Source organism: Denticeps clupeoides, chromosome 8 (assembly GCF_900700375.1).
Source record: "Denticeps clupeoides chromosome 8, fDenClu1.1, whole genome shotgun sequence".
NCBI classification, from domain to species: Eukaryota; Metazoa; Chordata; class Actinopteri; order Clupeiformes; family Denticipitidae; genus Denticeps; species Denticeps clupeoides.
The window spans coordinates 7,442,950-7,458,828 of record NC_041714.1 but is presented as its reverse complement, the minus strand read 5'-3'; the positions used below and the strand labels follow the sequence as shown (position 1 = coordinate 7,458,828).

Below are 15,879 nucleotides of genomic sequence, written 5' to 3'. Positions count from 1 at the left end.
GCTCTGGATCAGATGTCAACCCTCGTAATGGCAGCCTACACAATATAAAAAGTGGTCCCTCAACCACTTGTGGTTTTTAATGTTCTCAGTGTGTGTAGCGTGTCTGTTTGAAGGTCTGTTGTGTTGAGCCACAGATGAATTGGGTTGATTTATGGGTCCCTACAATTCTTAGTGTGTGACTGGTGCTGATCTGTCTTTGCTGCGGCTCTGGATAAAATTTTCTAAGTTTAGCAGGGTGCTACTTCTGCCGTGCTGACAGTAGCTTGACAGATCTGTTCCTCCCAGCATCACCCCACTGCTCTCCACTCCATACTACTCACCCAGACCGTTGCGTGTCCCTTTTTGAGCTTGGATTGCTGTTTTCCCGAAGGTTGCAAGGGGAGGGGGGGTTAAACTGAATAACAACCCGTCATTTAAATGGACAACAATTAGATGTTCATCTACAACAAGGGGACGGGACACAATGGTCCAGCAGCATAAGGCAGAATGCTCACGATTTCCACAGCCGCTCATGTAGAATAAATAACTGCTTGTCGCTGGTGCTAATGCAGCACAGATGAGCTCCAAACGTGTAGGAAATGAGCAGCACCTGACCAATTACACAATCGAGTAGCCATAGAGATCAGGGATTAATGAGCCTTGTTGCCATGGCACTCTTTGTTGTCTGGTTGCCTAACTACACTTCTGTCTCTCTGTCTGTCCTCTTTTTTTTTTTTTTTTTTTTTTGCTCTCTATCCACAGCCGCCTGGAACAGAACGGCATCAAATCGGTCCCCCCTGGAGCGTTCTCTCCGTACAAGAAGCTCCGCAGAATGTGAGTGCGCCCTGGCTGGCCTGCCAGATGCATTTTTATTAACTGGTGTCATTTGCAAGGTCGCAGTTTCGGTTTGAAATCCCAGTTTTCCCGTCGATCCTCGGACAAGTGTTGCTGGTTGTTTGTTTTTTTGTTTTTTTTCGCTTTTCGAACGTGGTATTCATAGCTGGGTTTTTTGACGGCTCGTGATCCGAGCCCCATGAGCAGGTTATTTAGCACGCTGTAAATTGTGGGAACGATGATTACGGTCCAGCGGAGAGGCTCCGCCCTGCAGTCTTGGCCCCGAGTCAGCGTTCGGCCCGGCACCCGCAGTCACGAAGCGGCCTTTCACCACAGCTCACAGCCTTCGCGCGCCCAGCGGTCCTGGGAAGAAGGTGTCCGCGTTTCGGTTACCCCTCCCTAGGCCCCTGGCGATGCAGAGGCGAGCTCCGCGACTCGGTGACACCGTTTAACCTGCAGACATAAATATCAGCCCTGTTCAGCTGCCCATCTTCAGTCACAGTTACCATCCTGCATCCAGTTACCATCCGGTTACCATCCAGCAGCCTCACAGGCCAAAATCCCTTTCAATTCTGCTCGTTATAAATAGCTGACCGGTGACCTGTTCGTCCCATGCGTGTAACTTGTGGTCTTGACCCCGCGTGATGTCCATGGTTTCCAGCAGCACTGCTTCCGAGGGACCTCTGGGTGAACCACGTGCCTGACAGCCAGGGGTGTGTGAGACGGCTGTGCCCTGTGTGCCGCTCCGCACTGATTTCTTCTCCTTTTAAAAACAACATGTCAGACTTTACCACAGAAAGAAGACAAGCGGCGTTTTGCCGGAGCCTCCTGGTAGAACGGCAGACACCGGCCGCTGCCTCGGTGAGCCCGCAGCGTGCGGCGGGTCCGTCTCTGGCCTGAAGGCCTGCCGATCTTATTACATGGAGCATCAGTGCCCCCCACCACAGCGGCTTCGGGCCGGACCCTAGGCGTCAGGGCAAAGAAACTCTTTCCATATGTCCCGTCCAGGCACCGCGTGGGCAGCCATTGGAGACGGGAGGGCGGGGTCGGAAGTGCCAGTCCGACTGGGGGCCCTCTCCTCCCTTTCGGACGAAGGCGGATGGGATGTCAGGCTGAGAATGTGCTGAGAGCATCCTGTCCTGTCCCCCTGTGTCTGGTGGGAGGCGCTTGAGGTCGATGCCCCACATCGTTCTGCTGTCTGCGGCGGTGGAGTCCACACCGAGGTCGCCATGCCCAAAGCACAGGGAATCCTGGGAACAAAAACAGCCGAATGAGCAGAATAGAGCGCTCTGTGGATCTCCACTGGAGAACCAGGCCGAAAACAACCGATTGCAACACAGCAAAGTGCTCTGATGCGCAGCATTTTGTTTTGGTTCATTCTCTCCTCCTTAATCAGTTTGATGAAGAGGTCATTCCTGTAAAAGGGTGATGAGGGATAGAAAATATTTAGAGAAAATTTAGAGACATTTTAAAGAGGGAGACATCGCACGTGTTATATTTAGCGTCAACTCATCTGGCAACAACAGTACAACCTGAATGTGAGTTGGTGATGACGATCTTTACGGTTATCCATGTCTTACATAATTATCATGTATATGTGAAATATAAAATATTCTGTAAACACAGATAATCACTTTGACATACAAATTGATTAGTAAATAATTGCATAATTATATGCAAATAGTCATTTCTGTCTTTCTCCACAGAGACCTGAGCAACAACCAGATCTCAGAGATCGCCCCAGACGCCTTCCAGGGCCTGCGCTCGCTCAACTCCCTGTGAGTCTCTGCCACCCGTCAGAGGCGTGTGTTTGTGAGACGAGTGTGTGTGTGTGTGTGTGTGTGTTTGAACGCCTCTCTGTTTGTGCGCGTGTGGTTGGATTGTCGGGCCGTGATTCATTGGCTGTATACTAGAGGGAAAGGTCACGTACATCGGAGTGTGACTCCTGTTCCTGCCAGTGTCAGGGAACGGATCCACTTTATTGTTCTGGTGCAGGTCTGTCCCTGAGAATAAACACAGAGGGAGCCGACATGCGAAGCGTCAAGCAGACTTGTCGTATTTGTCTGCGATCAAGTATGCGGTTTATAAATATTTGTGCCTCTTTCTTTCGCAGGGTCTTGTATGGGAACAAAATCACCGAGCTTCCGAAGGGAGTGTTTGATGGCCTGTACGGCCTGCAGCTGCTGTAAGTTTTTTGGAAGGGAACCGCTTCCAGCCAGAAAGGGCATAAATACTAAACTGAGATCTCCTAATACCACCGGATCGCCTTTTTCCCCGTCTCCCTGACGACTTTACGTCCCCTGGTTTGCATCTGCAGGCTCCTGAACGCCAACAAGATCCACTGCGTCCGTGCCAACGCCTTCCAGGACCTGCAGAACCTGTCTCTGCTGTCTCTGTACGACAACAAGATCCAGACCCTGGCGAAGGGCACCTTCACCTCGCTGCGGGCCATCCAGACCCTGTGAGTAGCCGGTACCCGGAACGGGCCCCACCCCGCTGTTTACACCTGTCCCTCTGCCTTTAATAAATATCGCAAATGGTATCAAGATGTAAGGCGGCATAAATCGTCCAGTGAAGTCATTTCTGCCCGGAGGCAGAGCGAACAATGGTGCCGCGCCCCGGCACCCCACCCCTCCTCCAACAGTAAACGCTGGCCCCCGTCGGCCTTGTAACCCGAGAAACAATGCAGTGAAAATAGCCCACACACTCGGTTTTATTTTTAAGCCGCAGCCTTCGGCTTTTTATCGCTCTCGTGTTACGGCGCGCGTTACATTAGCCGCTCTCCTGCGGAGGGAGGGGCGCGGCCCCCCGCCCCGACGGAGAGAGGATGCGCGCGGACACGTGTGCTTTATCCGGTTTGCATGCGCTCGCGCGCGCGATGCCTGTCACCGCTGGCTGACTCCGCTGTCCCCTAGTTCACCTGGCACCGGCACTCAGAGGAGGGCGGGCTGGCAGGGGCGATGGCACAACCGGCCATTGTAGGGTTTTTTTTCCAGAATTCTGGGGAAAAGAGTAAATATAGAGGCGACTTGGCAGCGGGGGACCAGCGGGTGCTCGGCTTAGCCTCGTAGCAATGTGCTGGAGCATAGCTCACATGCCACACCCAGATACCACCCCACCACCCCACCTTCAAATGTGGTGCAGGTCCAGAGTGCAAAATCCTTCCACAGGTTAATATTATTTTCGAGTTGCAGCCATGCCAACGTGAGCTCATCCAAGGCCTGATAATTATCCGGTGCTGCCGTGTAGGGCCCTTGAGCTAAGATGGCACCATAGTAGCTACAGTCAGATCTGTTCTGGGGGTTTAGACTGAGAAGAATCCTGGGTTTTTCACAGACAAGTCTCTTTAATTAACAGTACACCTCATTATATTATTTAAGGTCATAATCCCATGTTTATCCATACATACATATTTGGCACTAGGCAAAACGCAGCAGTCCTATATCTCACAGTGTAGCTGTACAACAATATTCTTCTAAATATTGATAGAAGGCAGTGGTGGCCTAGCAGTTAAGGAAGCGGCCCCATAATCAGAAGGTTGCTGGTTCGAATCTCGATCCGCCACTCAGGGTGATGGGTTAAATGCAGAGGACAAATTTCACTGTGCGTACCATGTGCTGTGCTGCTGTGTATCACAAGTGACAATCACTTCACTTCAAATATGATGGAAGTTTAACGCATCTCTTTATCGGCCAAGTTGAATGGTCCAGATATTATTGTTGTGTGCTTGATCAGGACTCGCTGTCCCAAAACCTGTAGATGTCAAATTGTGGTTTTAAAGTAGGAAGAATAGGTACTCGTTCGTTTTTTTCTTTTTTTTGGTTTGAATAACAATAACGTTCACTTTGACTTTGACTGTGACTGCAGACCATCGTGCAGAGTTGCAGCTTTTCACAGCTCATAACTCTGACACTTTCCCTCCCTCCGTCCCAGACATCTTGCCCAGAACCCGTTCATCTGTGACTGCAACCTGAAGTGGCTGGCCGACTACCTGCGCTCCAACCCCATCGAGACGAGCGGAGCGCGCTGCGCCAGCCCCCGCCGCCTCGCCAACAAGCGCATCGGCCAGATCAAGAGCAAGAAGTTCCGCTGCTCCGGTGAGCCCGGGCTCCGCCCCCCCGCCAGACCCTCTTCTTCCTCTTTCTCCTTCACGCTCTGCTCGCCTCTCTCTGCACGTCCGTCCCACGGTTCCGGATTGTTTCGAGCCGGAGGCACGAAAGCCAAGATGCCCACTGTCTCACTGGCAAAGGGGCAACATTGGATTGGCACAGCCGTAGGCTTTCAGCGCTGCTGTTTGCCAGAGGCTGTCAGATGGTGTTTTTTTTTTATTATTAGCATTATTTCAGTCTTCCCCTGCCCAGGTTTTATTAGGACATTAGCACATTTGTCTGTCTGGTTCTGGGCCGACGTGGGCATCCGTGCCCAGAGGTCGGGTTTCTCGGACCTCGCCGCCTTTGTCGCTCGGAGCTTAGCTGCCTGGCATTCTCACCGCTTGTGGCTGCATTCACCACCACTTGTTTACAACCGCCACTGGGCTAATCCTGCCCGGACACGGAGATCCGTCTCTCCCCGTCCCTCTCCCACCCCATCCTTCACCGTCTTCAGGGATGGCAGTTCGACAGAGTCTTTCCTCTTCATCACTTCAAATTGGAGTGAAAAAAAACCTGATTATCCCCCGACTGGCGTCGGGGTCTAATGTTGCCGACTGTTGACTGCCCTAACTGATGCCATTGCTTGTATTTTTCCCTCCATCACAGCCAAAGAGCAGTACGTCATCCCAGGTGAGTCGCTTTTCAGAAGCTCCCTTCTTTTTTTAACGTTCCTCCTTTGCTTCCGCTCTGAGCTTTGTTCCCCTCATCGTCTTAAACCACTTCATCGCGGTACATTACTTGAGGTAAACGCTGAGGATTTAAGAATGTCTGAGGGCAGCTTCTCAGCTTCCAGTTAAGGCGACAGACCTGGAGAGTTTGGGCCCGTTCTGTCCTGAGGTAGAAGAAGTGAAAAAAAAATGCAACTCAGAGGAGAAAGTTTATATCTGGAGATGTTTCCAGATCCCTTGGCAAGAGCACTTCCGAGAAAATAGCGCTCGAGTGCACAAAACGAAGCTCTGGCAGGATGAGAGAGAAGCTTGATTAATGAGTAATCTGTCCTCTTGAAGAAATGATGAAAACCTAAAGCCCCCGTAGGTGCATACGAGAAGATGATGTTTTATTCTTTGAGTGACTGCCATTCTTTTGACAACTGACTGTTTGGAGACCTTTTCACGGTAAGACGGTAATCACGTAATCCTTGTTTTTTCACTCTCCCTCTTCCTTCCCTCCCTTTCCTCTCATCCTGAAAGATAAACAGCCTCGGGACAGTCCAAATGTCCTGCGGTACAGATATGTGGCTCATATCTGAGAGCATCTGCCGGCTTGAAGTCGATACTTTCATGCCTAAAAGGAAGGAGCGGCATCTCAGACGAGGCTTTCTGCTGCAAATGAGAAATGTTGTGAAGGAATGACCTGCTCCCATCCATCTTTAAATCAAAGAGCCCCTCCACTTTATTGTTTCCTCTTTGCTTTTTTTTTTTTTTTTTTGCAACTCCTCGTTTTAACACCAGGAAATGCCATTTCCTATGTCACATCCAAAACAGGCGGTAATGAGGATCATTAGTCCGTTTGAAGTTCCCCAATCTGAGCGGTGTCTCTGTCTGACGTCTGCGCCGAGGAAGGAAAACAAAGTGTGTCAAACTCGATTCCAGGAAACAAGTCCCCCTCCGACCCAGTCGTCACTGGGATCCTCATCGACACATGGGAAATGCCACAAGAATGAGAAACCCACTTAGCGGCTTATACACACCATCCGGCTCACCGTGTCCAGGAAACAGTGGCATCATCCTACCTTCAGGGCAGTGGCCGAACTGGACGTGTGTCTCTGAATAAACTACCCAGCGACACGTACACAGGCAAAATATCAGAAATAGCGCGTTGGGAGTGTTCACAGCTGTAATAAGTATCCGGTATAGTCTATCAGCATTAAAGTTTAAACATTAATGTGAAGTCATTGTGATACACAGCAGCACAGCACATGGTGCACAGAGTGAAATGTGTCCTCTGCATTTAAACCATCACCCTTGGTGAGCAGTGGGCAGCCATGACAGGCGCCCGGGGAGCAGTGTGTGGGGACGGAGCTTTGCTCGGTGGCACCTCAGTGGATCGGGACTCGAACCAGCAAACTTCTGATTACAGGGCCACTTCCTTAAGTGCTAGGCCACCACTGCCCCATCAGAGTTTGTCTTGGCTGTAGAGGATATGTATTAGAGGTTTGCTGAGGGTGACGTGGACAGGGTGTATTACAATTAAAGAAAACACACGAGTGAAGGAGGAAGGGAGGAGTCTGGAACTGTACATTTTCAAAGGACATTTAAATCATCCAGAATGAAGTCAATCATAATGGGCTCCTCCAATTTTAAACTGTATAAAGACTATCATGAATGTTTGTGATACCATATTGTTCAATACCATACTGGCCCATATATAAGGGTCAGGGTGTTTTTGTATTTTCTAAATACATCCGAAGCGATGGTGTTATCTTACATTCGTGGTCCAAACAGAAGTGTTTAAAGGGTGGGTCATCTAATATTCAGGGTCATATAGTACCAATATGACAGTGAGACACAAACAAAAAGGGCTGGCTGTCTGTCTTTTGTAAAGAACACTCCCCATGCTCTGCATCTGTTATAGCACTGTGAGAATCTGGCCCACGTTGTCCAAGTGGCTTCAAGTACACTCTTCAAATATTATAAAACCGCCCTTCGGTGCTCAATATGTATTCTTAGCGTATGAGGACAGCGTTTGGCCTACGTGCGGCGTTGCTATTCTTCTCTGAGGTCTGTGAAGCCGCCTTCTCTGGTTTTCTGAGTCCAAAGCCCACATTTATCAGACAGGCAGTTTCCTCAGCAACCTGCTTAAGTCTTTTCACGCCACTCGGTTTCCCGTCTGAAATCCACCACCACGAGCGAGGTACTTAATGAAGATCCCATTCCCCCTGACTCACGGCAGCAGCAGAAACATTACAATCAAGGGTGGAACTTCATTTTTTTTTGGAAGGTTAGCGAGCAGGTCAGCTCACTAAATGACCTTCTTTACCCCCCCAGGGCCATAAAAACAGACCAGAACAAATTGCAATGGTTCGCTTCTTTCCTACCCTTGACAGGACTTCATTGTTATGCCACAGGCACAGAGGACTCCCGACTCAACAACGAGTGCAACAACGACCCCGTCTGCCCGGCCAAGTGCCGCTGCGAGTCCAACGTGGTGGACTGCTCAAACCTGCGCCTCACCAAGATCCCAGAGCACATACCAGCGTCCACCGTCGAACTGTAAGCCTTCCCACGGAGCATCTTTAATTTATTCTCACCCCAGGGGCCTTCATTTGGCAGTAAATTTATCCCTATTTGCTCGTGTTATTTTGTGACATTGCTGCAACCCTGGATAACAGGAATGTAGGGTATCCTTATACTTCATTCAGCGACCGCAGGAGCATCACAGGGGAGGGGAAAAAAGCGGAAAAGTATCAGCTTTCAGCAATGACACCGAGGCATCTTTGATTTCATTTGAATCATTTTATCCTCAGGAAGGTGAAACTCAGGTGTGTTTACTGTAGGACAGGATGCTTTTCATCCACTCTGAACTTGTGTTCTTTCTTTGCCAAAAGGCGCCTCAACAACAATGAAATCACCACCCTTGAGGCCATGGGGACGTTCAAGACCTTGAACCAGCTGAAAAAAATGTAGGAGTGTCATTCATCGTTCTTAACAATTCTTTAATGATGGCAGTAATTAACAGTAACTAACAGTAACTTCCTATTTTCGTCTTATGATAATGATCAACTGGATGCATGAGTTCATTGAAGTTTCAGATTATGTGTATTAATATTATACAACAACATTTTGTTGTAAGTTGCAAGAGAAAGAATGTCAATGTAGTAAGATGCGATATAAAAAAGGTTTATGGAAAGCAAATGAACTTGATTTTCGGTACATTTCCATGTGTTCTGAACATGGAACGTTTTTGAAAAAAATAACATGCTAAAATTGTACCACGTGACCATTGACAATAGTCACACAACAGAAATAGGGAAGCATGAAAACAAATAGAAAGTGTGTATATAACAACACATGTACTGGATCTTCCACAGAAACTTCAGCAACAACAAGATCTCAGAGATCGAGGACGGTGTGTTTGAGGGTGCTTCATCTGTGAATGAGCTTCACCTGACAGCCAATCAGCTGGACTCTGTGCGGAGTGGGATGTTCAAAGGCCTGGAAGGTCTCCGTATGCTGTGAGTCTTCATCACAATTATTTCATTTGACTCAAGCCAGCTCCAGTGATGCCATATAGAGTTGTGGCATTCAAGCCCAATGAATGTTTAAAAAGCACTGAAACACGAATGCAGCCAAGAAATATTGTAGATACAACAAGCAGCAACACCCAACCAACACAAAGCCATTCAAATACATTATTTACAGATAAAGTGTGCTTCGTTCTACGGACAGGGTACTTCACAACTAGGCTAGTGGCAACTTATATTAACTGTCACTTGTCATTTTACAACAGCCAAATGACAAATTTTCTCTTCCCTCACTTAAGAGAATGGCTCTCTTTCATTGTGGATTTATTGCTGGTTGGACCAGGGCTGTCCGATAGAGATGGCTCTGGGCTTGTCATTATTCTTTATAGGGTCATATTACCTTTGTATCGTGCAGCTATGTATTTTTTTAAATGTTCAACTGATCTCAAACCAGCACAGTGTTTGCCCCAAAAACTTTTTTTTAATCCAAAAAACTCTTGCCACTGGAAACCTGTAACATGTAGAAAACCTTGTTCTGGTATTAAAAGTACCATGTATGCATGACGCAAATTGTAAAATTGTAAAAGTATCGACTCTTTTATGTACCCGTGTTTTTCTTGCGCCTTCATTTTATCCAGAATGCTCCGGAACAACCGCATCAGCTGTGTGCACAACAACAGCTTCACTGGCCTGCACAACGTGCGCCTGCTGTCCCTCTTCGACAACCAGCTGACCACCATCTCACCGGGTGCCTTCGACACCCTGCAGACCCTCTCCACCCTGTACGATGACCTCCCCCTCCCCATTCCCTTTCTTTCTGTGTTTTTAAGAGTATTTGTAGGTCAGTGTTTATTGGGCCAGTCAGAAGAGGCAGGTGATTAGAGACGTCTGACTGATGTACAGATCAAAAATGACACTTGGCTCAGATGACATAAATATTTCAATTATTTCAAATCCGCTGAATGTGAGAGAAATGATTGTGGATTTAATGAGAGGCTGATGAGAAATCTCTTCTCCACCGGTGCCGCTTCCTAATTCCTTTTCCATGTCAGGAACCTGCTGGCCAACGCGTTCAACTGCGACTGCCGGCTGGCGTGGCTGGGCGATTGGCTGCGGAGCCGCAAGATCGTCACGGGCAACCCTCGCTGCCAGCGCCCCGCCTTCCTGAAGGAGATCCCTCTCCAGGATGTGGCTCTCCCAGATTTCCGCTGCGAGGAGGGTGAGAGCTGCTTACCTTTCTGATCATCTGTAGTATAGATCTATTTACTGGGTGGACAGGATGTGGACAGAGACTTGCAGACTTGTATTATCTTCCCTAGACCAATAGCGCATCAGACATTCTGACATCTTTGTCTCTGTGTCTTTGCCTTTGTTTTTTCCTCACCTTTCTCTCTGTTTTTCACCCTCCGTGTCCCTGGGGCAGGACCAGAGGAACCCAGCTGTGTGCCACGCCCTCAGTGCCCCAGTGAGTGTACCTGCATAGAGACAGTGGTGCGCTGCAGCAACAAGCATCTGCACACCCTGCCCAAGGGTGTCCCCCGCAATGTCACCGAGCTGTAAGTCACTTTTTTTTTTTAACTTAACATATACTCAAAATACCCCAAATACTTTTGATTAAAAGAAATTAGTAAAAAGGTATTTAAGAATTGATTCTTAAAATCGTTTCTGGCAACTCCAGGATTGTGCAGTAAAAGTCTGGAATTAATTATGGGATTCATGCAGTAGCAAACTCTAAATGAGTGGCTGTTAATCATATGGCCTGGAACTCTCTGTTCGCCAACATTACATGGGGTTATCCACACACACACACACACACACACACACACACACACACATTGATCCCAGGCTCTGTTCTGGGATCTGGTCTGGCTGTGCTGCTGCCTGCTCTGTCATTCCCCCAGCAGGTGACCCTGCTCTCCTCAGGTGTGTCCCGGGCTTTCATCTGAGCATCCGGAGCAACTGCTTCACTGTCATTACATCTGCACAGACACACACACACACACACACACACACACACACACACACACACAAACGCATGCGAGCAGGGCCAGCACACAGAACAATGCTGAAACCAGGGACGGAGGGAGTAAGTCCTGTTAAACGCATCAAACATCTATTTTTGTTTGAGCTCCTGACGACTCCCCGCTGAGAGGGGATGACCTCACGGTAATCCAAAAGATCCTTAACAGACAGCCGAGTGACACAGTGTTCCCCCCGAACACACATTCGCATGCACCCCGTGCTCCCCTGAGTGTGAATGAGGATCTCTCTAGATATTTCACTGGGGGTTGTCAAGGGCACACAAAAAATGACCCCCGGGGCTTTTGTGAGACACCGACTCCTGCCTCGCGTCTGGAGCGAGCGCTGAATCAGTGCCCCACCCCCGTCCGCCTCCACCCGGCAGTGGGAGGAGTTGGACAGCGCTGCCTTTTGTACGGGGTGTGAGGGTCAGCAGGGTTGGTGTGTGTGTTGGGAGGGGTGTGAAATCTGGCCTTCTGAATTAAGACATCAGAGCGGCTCTTAACGTTGCAATGTTTCTCTGCAGGTACCTGGATGGAAACCAGTTCAGTGTTGTGCCCAAAGAGCTGTCCACCTTCAAAAACCTTCAGCTTGTGTGAGTTTCTCATTATAAACTAGAAAAGTGATTCACTTGTCTAGTTTTATTTTCCAACCTTTGCATTTTAAATGAAATCAAGGTTCACTTTAATGAATAAGGCATATCTGACATGAGATCCTTTGGTAAGAAGATATAAGGAATCTCACACTCTACCAGTCAAATGTTGAGACACATCTATACAGACTATGCCAGGGGCAGTGGTGGCCTAGCGGTTAAGGAAGCGGCCCCGTAATCAGAAGGTCGCCGGTTCGATTCCCGATCTGCCAATGTGCCACTGAGGTGCCACTGAGCAAAGCACCGTCCCCACACACTGCTCCCCGGGCGCCTGTCATGGCTGCCCACTGCTCACTCAGGGTGATGGGTTAAATGCAGAGGACAAATTTCACTGTGTGCACCGTGTGCTGTGCTGCTGTGTATCACATGTGACAATCACTTCACTTAGAAATTTTTAAATAAAGAATAATGGTAATTATATTGCCATCATTATATTCAGATTCATGAAATTAACATGAGTGAAGGAAAATCATCCATGTTCTCAGCATTGAGTCCTTCAGGATTCCTTGGTTGAGTGGTAGAGGGAAGCCAAGAGGGTCAAATGCAATCATCACAGCAGAAGTTCACTGGTTTGAAGGGCCTCAAAGATGAAACACTTTCCCTTGTTGACTTCATATCCTCACATGATTATTTCATAGTTTTGATTCCTCAGTTTTGTTCTGCAATGTGGAAGACCATAAATGAGTCTGTGAGTCTCATCCATTAGGTAAATATGGTCCAAATGGCAAGACATCAGCCAACAGTGAAAAATACAAACTCAGGCACCAACTATCAGATTTTAAATCTAACCTGAGGACCAAAAGTGGCCCAATCTGAAAAACAAAATGAATTGCTAATCTTTTCTTGCGATGCTGATACCGTGTAGATCCTGTTGCTTAACATTTTGGGCTTTTTAACTGTTGCTGAATTTATGGTTCATTTCAGGGACCTGAGCAACAACAAGATCAACTCTCTGACCAACTCATCTTTCGCCAACATGAGCCAGCTCACCACACTGTACGTACTGACGCCGGCTCGACTCACGCCGGAGCTCTTGAAGACGCTACCGCTCATCTCCTTCACTTTTGTCCCCTCAGGATCCTGAGCTACAACGCCCTGCGCTGCATCCCCGGCATGGCCTTCAGTGGCCTGCGCTCACTGCGACTGCTGTAAGACCCCCGTGCTGCAACACGCACTACGCCGGTTTTCTCTCCCTGTGCCGAGTGACAGATGCTTGGAATGGGAGAGTAGCCTGAGCGTTGACTGCATGCTCCTGAAACATACATGACAGAGCGGGGCGCCGTGCCGGACTGGCGGTCCCTTTCCTCCCCGTTGCAGAAACGCCGTGTCCCACTTATAGCGCCTATGGAGACGAGGAAACACCAGGGATCCACCGGCAGTGGCTTGCTGTGTGTAAATCACACACACTTCGTTATTAGTGATGAGGAAATGGGGGGGAAGGGTCGGCTACTTGTGTTCTGGTGACACCGAGCGCCTCCTCTGACAGGGTGGCGAAGAGAAAAGCCATCTGTCACCAAGCCTAGCTGGACGGGGAGTCCTCAGGACAGATGGGACATCTTGTGTTTGGTCGATGTTATCTCACGGCTGCATGTCTGCGGCCAAGGAAGCGCTGCAGACGTGCAACGCTGGCCACCAGACGCGCATTTTAATATTCTGCAGCCAAGCGTTCATCCAATTTTCCGTTTTATGTCAGAATTACGCGAAATCCGACAATCACTAGCGCACACAATTATTTCAAGCCCCCGCACCCCACCCTCCGCGACTTTGATGTTAATGAACGACGATGCGAGCGCGGCGTGTCTCGCTCTGGCCTTGCTCAGCGACGCGGCTGTATACGTCTGGCTGATTTCTAACATATCCCTGTGCTACAGAGCAGATCTCCGGTGCGTCTGGACCACCCGATTGTCTCCGCTGCCATTTAGCAGTAACAAGAGCAGACACTTATACACACACAAAAAATGCACTTTGATCTCTTTACTACTGGTCTGATCCATCAAAGTCGTTCTATAAAATGTCAATTGGTGCCACATTTCTGAAAGGTTCGAAAAGAGAGGTGGCTAATGTGTGACGCCTTACACAAAAAAAAGCACGTTTAATAGTCAACTTTTCGACTTAAAGAGGTCTAAGTTCAAAGCCACCAGGTTTGAAACGATGAAAAGATTTAAGCGCCCCTTCACACAAAACCACACTTAGGTGCAAAATCCATAATAAAGCATCACCTTTGGCTTGCGTTTTACGAGAATCATAAAAAATGAGAGAGAGAAAAAAATGAAGCCAGGCGGCATCAAACAGGTCTGGTGCTTGTGTCTGGAATGGATGTGGTTTTGATTTGGTATTAATACTCTGCTAATTGGCCTGCTGGGTCGAGTGTGAGGTGCTTTTTAAGCTGCTACTCCGGAGGCAGGAGCAGGGCCTGCCACGGTTAGTGAGATGTATTTGATCATGGAGGGACCGGGAAGGGGGGTTCGGGGGTGTTGAAAGTGAAAAGGGATGGAAGATGTGAACGAAAAAGAAGGAATGCCGAAGGGGGAGGGGCAGGGTACTGCCCCGTCTGGGCAAAGTTCGCATTTCACCCGCCAGACTCATTAACTCCTGTGTTGCGACGTTTGTGATCTGCTGCCCGCCGGCCCACTGCGGGTACGACTGGAGTTTCGCCTCTGGTCTCCAGTCAGTAGCCCAGTCCAGTGCGTGGTAACGACTTGACAAGTTCAGTCCCCTGTATTGTTTTACAAACGTTAATCCGCCGTGTCTTGTCACCTAATAACCCCGGTGAGAGACATGGAAGGAAGCAGCTGTGGCGTGAGAGACAATGACAGCTCCTTCTTCCAGAGCGCCAAATTCCTTCAGACAGCCCTGCACAGCCCACAAAGCTACAGCTGAGTCCTACCAGGCAGAGGCGCAGAAAAGGTACTGAGGAAAAATGGAAGCAGGAGATAAAGGAATGAGACAGGGCCACTCCAACCCTGCTGAAGTGTTTCCAGACGAACTGATGACAGAACAAATGTCCTGGGTTGTGCAAAGACGGCTTCAAGTAAACAGAGGGGATTTGCACCCCGCATGTGACTCAGCCTGACTAGTCCGAGCATTTCAGAGACTAAACCTTCACACCCACCACAACCACATCAACAACTTTACAACAACAGCGCCCAGCAGTAACAGCAGCGTCAGTCTCCAATTACTCAGGTTCCCTAATAGTTTATGTTGTAGTAACACCTACTTAACCACTCCGACCTGTTGGGCTGGAACAGTTGTATAAGGTGTTTTGTACAGCGTCCCTGTTTTATGGGGCAGTGGTGTCCTAGTGGGTGTCCTAAATGGTTCAAATCCCGAACTGCCAAGGTGCCACCGTCCCCACACACCGTCCCCACACACTGCTCCCCGGGTTCCTGTCATGGCTGCCCACTGCTCACCAAGGGTGACGGTTAAATGCAGAGGACACATTTTTTGTGCACTTTGTGATGTGCTTGCTGCGTATCGCAATGACACTTTATAAAAAGTGAAAACCAACTAATATCTTATTTTAAATGTATTTATCATGAGAGAAACAAAAAATTGGTTTGATGTTTTAGTTGATATAAGCGAAAATAATTTTTTAAGTAAATACAATCACGTTTTTTGGGGCAAGAAGCCTTTTATCTGTCTAGCTCAAGTTGATCTTGTTGGGATCAAAGAGTTCTAGGTTCGAGTGACGTATTACAGTTTTTTGACAGAAGTGACTCGACAAAATGAAACTCAAATGGAATCTGTACTTGGTACGTAAAATAATTTATCAAAATGCCCTCAAAAATGTCTAACCTGTGGCTGTAAAAAAGCTGGAACAGTTCAATCGATGAATCAATTGAAAACTACAGGGTTCCACTTATTCTTCGGTTTCTGTCACAGTACGTTCCTTAGGGCCCGTGTGCTAGTCCCAAACGAACACGATGACAGTGCCACACGTTTTAATTATTTTCTGTCTCTGTCCCTCAGGTCACTGCATGGAAATGACATCTCGGAGCTTCCCGACGGGATCTTCGGTGACGTTGCGTCGCTGTCACACCTGTAAGTTCGCCACATCTGCA

At 48.5% G+C, this 15,879-nt stretch overlaps 1 protein-coding gene across 4 annotated transcripts in view; it reads left to right on the top strand.

Moving 5' to 3' along the window:
• slit1a (slit homolog 1a (Drosophila)) overlaps nucleotides 1-15,879 on the top strand; it is an 80,341-nt gene that overhangs the window by 55,229 nt on the left and 9,233 nt on the right. For 2 of the 4 annotated variants that reach the window (XM_028988963.1, XM_028988961.1), the window contains exons 10-25: nucleotides 742-813; nucleotides 2,520-2,591; nucleotides 2,927-2,998; nucleotides 3,131-3,274; nucleotides 4,747-4,910; nucleotides 5,571-5,594; nucleotides 8,032-8,176; nucleotides 8,512-8,586; nucleotides 8,995-9,138; nucleotides 9,786-9,929; nucleotides 10,200-10,366; nucleotides 10,571-10,703; nucleotides 11,693-11,761; nucleotides 12,743-12,814; nucleotides 12,895-12,966; nucleotides 15,788-15,859. In XM_028988963.1, coding sequence (XP_028844796.1) covers nucleotides 742-813; nucleotides 2,520-2,591; nucleotides 2,927-2,998; nucleotides 3,131-3,274; nucleotides 4,747-4,910; nucleotides 5,571-5,594; nucleotides 8,032-8,176; nucleotides 8,512-8,586; nucleotides 8,995-9,138; nucleotides 9,786-9,929; nucleotides 10,200-10,366; nucleotides 10,571-10,703; nucleotides 11,693-11,761; nucleotides 12,743-12,814; nucleotides 12,895-12,966; nucleotides 15,788-15,859 — 1,641 coding nt within the window. The remainder of the gene's footprint in view (nucleotides 1-741; nucleotides 814-2,519; nucleotides 2,592-2,926; nucleotides 2,999-3,130; nucleotides 3,275-4,746; nucleotides 4,911-5,570; nucleotides 5,595-8,031; nucleotides 8,177-8,511; nucleotides 8,587-8,994; nucleotides 9,139-9,785; nucleotides 9,930-10,199; nucleotides 10,367-10,570; nucleotides 10,704-11,692; nucleotides 11,762-12,742; nucleotides 12,815-12,894; nucleotides 12,967-15,787; nucleotides 15,860-15,879) is intronic. The other 2 variants (XM_028988964.1, XM_028988962.1) reach the window with 1 other exon arrangement.